This window comes from Gekko japonicus, unplaced genomic scaffold (assembly GCF_001447785.1).
Source record: "Gekko japonicus isolate JY-2015 unplaced genomic scaffold, Gekko_japonicus_V1.1 scaffold653, whole genome shotgun sequence".
NCBI lineage: Eukaryota > Metazoa > Chordata > Lepidosauria > Squamata > Gekkonidae > Gekko > Gekko japonicus.
Genome location: NW_015171524.1, coordinates 48,020 through 53,382, shown reverse-complemented (window position 1 = coordinate 53,382; position 5,363 = coordinate 48,020). Strand labels below are relative to the sequence as shown.

General features: G+C 49.6%; 1 protein-coding gene across 1 annotated transcript in view; it reads right to left on the bottom strand.

Annotated features, from left to right (window-relative positions):
• The window catches only part of TRPM1 (transient receptor potential cation channel, subfamily M, member 1), a gene marked incomplete at its 5' end in the record, with an annotated part of 68,036 nt that overhangs the window by 14,657 nt on the left and 48,016 nt on the right, over nt 1-5,363 (bottom strand). Inside the window, 2 exons of the mRNA XM_015419490.1 lie at nt 2,726-2,900; nt 4,658-4,909. Coding sequence (XP_015274976.1) covers nt 2,726-2,900; nt 4,658-4,909 — 427 coding nt within the window. The remainder of the gene's footprint in view (nt 1-2,725; nt 2,901-4,657; nt 4,910-5,363) is intronic.

Sequence of the window (5,363 nt, the reverse complement as noted above, 5' to 3'; positions counted from 1 at the left end):
TCCCTCGGATGGTCGTGGCCCCGCCCCCAGCGTGCCCGGTGTCATCACGTCACTTCCGGGTGGCGTGAGTCACATCCTGCAGCCGCAAGCCAGGAGTCCCCTGCTGCGGCGCAACGCCGGACTTGGCAACCCTACCACTACACAAAACTGGCAAGAGACGTTCAAAGGTGGTTTACCATTGCCTGCCTTTACATCATTTGACACATAGGTTCTGACTCTGGACGTTTCTGAAGATGTGATAGAAAGGGGCCACGCTGTATATCGAGAATGTCCCAGGTTCAGCCCTTCAAATCTCAGGTAGCAGGGTGAGAGGGAAAACCTTCCTCAGTCTGCGACCCTGGAAAGGTGCTCCCAGCCAGAGAAGGCAGGACTGAGGTAAAAAGGTAAAGGTAAAGGTTTCTCTTGCTCAAAAGCTAGTCGAATCCGACTCTAGGGGCGGTGCTCATCTCTGTTTCCAAGCCGAAGAGCCAGCGCTGTCCGAAGACGTTTCCGTGGTCATGTGGCCGGCATGACTAAATGCCGAGGCACACGGAACGCTGTTACCTTCCCACCAAAGTGGTACCTATTTATCTACTTGTAATTTCTTGCTTTCGAACTGCTAGGCTGGCAGGAGCTGGGGCCAGAGAGGGAGCTCACTCCATCAGGCGGCACACTCGGGTCTCGAACTGCCGAACTACAGACCTTCTTAACCTCTGAGTCACTGCGGCCCCCTAGGACTGAGATAGAGGGAACCCGAGTTTGACTCAGGAAAAAGGCAGCTCGGTGCGTTTACCATTTTACGAGCTGGCCACAATCCACTGTCTTGGGCCAGTGGTGTTGAGAGGTTTGGAAACGGCATGGGGCAGGGTAACATCTGGACTGTGCGTGAACTTTCACAAGGCACAGTGGCCAGTATTAACTGCAAGATCCAAAGACTGCAGGGGAGGAAGCAAGCAAGTTTCACTTCCTTTTTTTAAAAAAAGGAATATATTTTACTCCTCCTGTTCACTGCAGCACTGCAAGGTAAGAGTCTGACGTCACAGTGAGGGAGAGGTAGGGCTGCCAACCTCCAGACAGAACCTGGAGACCTCCCAAAATTGCAACCGATCTGCAGACTACAGAGATCAGTTTCTTTGGAGAAAATGGCTGCTTTGGAAAGGTGGAGTCGGGTTGCCAGGTCCCCTCGGCATGAATTCCAGGACATTCCCCAACGCAATGACGCCACGGGATGCTCTGGTTTGGGGGCAAAATTCTATGGTTTATGGGCAAATTTGTTGGAAGTTCCACATGCGCTCTCCCCTGCCTCAGGCCTCCAGACTGAGTGGCAAGAGAGGCTAGACAGCTAGACAGGCACACTGACCTTCCTTCCTGTCTTTCCCCTTCTGCCCCTTTCCCCTTTGAAATGCAGGTTGTGATCTCAGGAACCAATTTCCCTTTCCTGTTTCTCTCTCGCGCTGAATGCAGACTTGCTCTCTACCTGCACGCCCCGAGAGGGGGACATGCTGTCATAAGAACATAAGAGACGCCAATGTTGGATCAGGCCAAAGGCCCATCCAGTCCAACACTCTGTGTCACACAGTGGCCAGAAATACCAGTGCCATCAGGAGGTCCAGCAGTGGGCCCACTGTTGACCCCCCCAAGCACCAAGAAGACAGAGCATCCCTTGCCCCAGAGTCCCTATCTATACCTTGTGGCTAAGAGCCACCGATGGACCTCTGCTCCATATGCTTATCTAATTCCCTTTTGAAGCCGTCCATGCTTGTAGCCGCCACCACTTCCTGTGGCAGTGAATTCCAAGTGTTAATCACTCTTTGGGTGAAGAAGGACTTCCTTTTATCCGTTCTAACCCGACCGCTCAGCAATTTCATTGAGTGCCCACGAATTCTTGCATTGTGAGAAAGGGAGAAAAGTACCTCTTTCGCTACCTGCTCTTTCCCATGCACAATCTTGTAAACCTCAATCATGTCACCCATGTCTGAAAGTCGGCTGTCCTCTCTTGGCACCGTGAGGCAGACGGGCCTCTCGCCGTCCGCCTCCATCCTTTAGCTAGCAAGCTAGCAATCGATCAGTCTCTCCTCTTTCCTATCCAAAGTGTACTTCTCCAATAAAGAGAGAAGTATTTCTCTCCTAAACTTGCAACGTGGCTCCGTGTAGCTTTGTAAGCTGAGTCACCTGGTAAAGTGACGGTCCTGCGTTTGTGGCTTTATTTAAGCACTCTGCTAACTAATGGTGACTGGACTAACCAAACCAAGTTAACCTCAATACAATTTACCATAGAGTTTTGCCCTCAGACCAGAGCATCCCATGTGACATCACCAACGCGATGATGTAACTTCCGGGTGACATCATTGCGTTGCACCAGAATGTGGTTGTTTGGGGATGGGGTTTTCCCTGCCGGCCAGTGGCAGGCTGAAGATCCAAAAATCGGGGGAACCCCCACCAGGACCTGGGGACTGGCAACCGTAAGGTGGACTCTGTGGCATTCTACGCTGCTGAGGCCGCTCCCCTTCCCAAACTCCACCCTCTCCAGGCTCCACCCCCCAGATCTCCAGAAGTTTCTTAACTTGAAGTCGGCAACCCTAGGGGGAGACGATCGTATCTATCACAAGCACAGCCTAGTCTACAGCAGGAAAGGTGATGGCCAACGCCGGTTCCACAGTAAAACAAGGGAACGCCGATTAATTTGGATCCGATCATCTGCCTCGGAAACAGGAAACAGAATTCTTACTATGAACTCTGCTCTTACGGTCTATCTGGTCTGCAAACACCTCTCCGTAGATCATCCAGTAAGGCATGTAGAAGATGTTCCTGGCCAGCCGCCAGGACGGCTCCTCGTCGGGGTGCAGGATCGCTTGGCGGGCCACCCCGAAGCTCATCAGCACCACCAGCATGATCACCACAAAGTACAACATGTCGATCATCTGTGTGGGGAAAGAGCCCAGACCCGCCTCCTTATTATCGAGAGTGCATGCACATGTCTTGCGCATGGGCTGAAAAGGCGATGGAGGAAACAGCTAGATTCAAGTGCCTAAGAGACCAATGAAATTTTGAGGGTACGAGCTTTCAAGACTCAAAGCTCTTTTCTGGACCAACGAAATTTTCAGGGTATGAGCTTTGACTCTCGAAAGTTCATACCCCGAAAATTTCATTGGTTTCTGAAGGAAGCACTGAGTCTCGAAAGTTCATACCCCGAAAATTTAATTGGTTCCTGAAGGAATCATTGAGTCTCGAAAGTTCATACCCCGAAAATTTCATTGGTTCCTGAAGGGAACTTTGATTCTCGAAAGTTCATACCCTGAAATTTTCATTGGTTCCTGAAGGGAACTTTGACTCTCGAAAGTTCATACCCTGAAAATTTCATTGGTTCCTGAAGGGAACTTTGATTCTCGAAAGTTCATACCCTGAAATTTTCATTGGTACCTGGAGGGAACTTTGACTCTCGAAAGTTCATACCCCGAAAGTTTCATTGGTTCCTGAAGGGAACTTTGACTCTCGAAAGTTCATACCCTGAAAATTTCATTGGTTCCTGAAGGGAACTTTGACTCTCGAAAGTTCATACCCTGAAAATGTCATTGGTTCCTGAAGGAATCATTGAGTCTCGAAAGTTCATACCCCGAAAATTTAATTGGTTCCTGAAGGGAGCATCAAGTCTCGAAAGTTCATACGCTGCCCCCCTTACTCTCCACCTTTAGGTGACAACTGAAGACGATTTCATTCAGGATGGCATTCGATTAATTTCAGTTCTTCTACCTAAAATTATCGATTTTAAATGTGTGGTCTCATGTATTTTAGCGTGTTTTGTTGCCAGTGATACTGGACGCCGCCTTGAGTTCCTGAAAGGCGGCTAACAAATATTTTAAATTATTTAAATTAAAATATTTCAGTGTCGGTTTCAATTGTGTTTTTTATGATTTTTTTTTTGGTAATGTTTTTTTTTAACTGTTAGCTTCCTTGGTAGTCCTAATTGGGCAGAAATGTGGTATGTAAACTTTTAATAACTAAATAAATAGTTTGTACAGATGTATTCCCCTGGATTAATCTGGGATGAAGAAGGAGGAGGAGGAGGAGGAGATTGGATTTATACATCACCCTTCACTACCTGAAGGAGTCTCAGAACTGCTTACAATCTCCTTTCCATCCCCCTCCCCACAACAGATACCCTGTGCGGTAGGTGGGGCTGAGAGAGCTCTCCCGAGAACTACCCTTCAGAGAGCAGCTTTTTCTTTCTTTCACAGAATCATAGAGCTAGAAGGGACCTCCAGGGTCATCTAGTCCAACCTCCTGAATTTCCTGCATTGTGCAGGGGGTTGGAGTAGACCCTGGAGGTCCCTTCCAACTCTATGATTCTATGAAAGAACTTGTGACCGGCCCATGGTCACACCAGCAGCTGCATGTGGAGGAGTGGGGAATCAAACCCGGTTCTCCCAAATTAGAGTCCGCGCTCCAAACCACTACACCAAACCGCCTCTCTTAGGATGATGGGAGAGCCATTTTCTCCAGGCCGGCCCTGAGGTTTCCGGCATGTCTCCAGCTTCTCTACCTGGTTTCCCAGAACTTCTTGCTCGGCGACATTCCACAGAGTTGCTCCAGCATCCCACCAGGCATCTCCTTACCACCCATTCAACACTCTGACCACGGCCCCTGACTTCTCAAGGCTTCCAAATACACGGATACCTACCATCTTCCCAATCATCATGACGTACGGCCCCAAGTACTTGTTCACGCCGAAGATGTCCAGCACACGGATGTACCAGAAAATTATATCCACGCAGTACATGACCCTCCCGTAACCCATGTACGGCTGGTTTTGCAAACGGAGCATCGCCCCGATCAGGAACATGGAGATCGCCACCAAGTCGGTGATGTTCCAGTACTCCTGAAGCCACACTTTGACCTTCTGACTTAGTTTGCCCGGTTCTGACATCAGAATCTGAAAAGAAAACAGCAGCGGGGGTTGAGGGGGGAATGGAAAGAGGAGGAGGAGGAGATTGGATTTATCCCCCGCCCTTCACTACCCAAAGGAGTCTCAGAGCGGCTTGCAAACTCCTTTCCCTTCCCCTCCCCACAACAGGCACCCCGTGAGGTAAAAGAAGATGAAGAAGAAGAGGAGGAGGAGGAGGAGATTGGATTTATACCCCACCCTTCACTACCCAAAGGAGTCTCAGAGCGGCTTACAAACTCCTTTCCCTTCCCTTCCCCACAACAGGCACCCTGTGAGATAGGTGGGGCTGAGAGAGCTCTGACAGAAACTGCACTTTTTTCAAGAACAGCTCTTATCAGAACTACGGCTTGCCCAAGGTCATCCTGCCAGGTGGAAGTGGAGGAGTGGGGAATCAAACCCGGTTCTCCCAGATTAGAGTCTGCGCACTTAACCACTACACCAA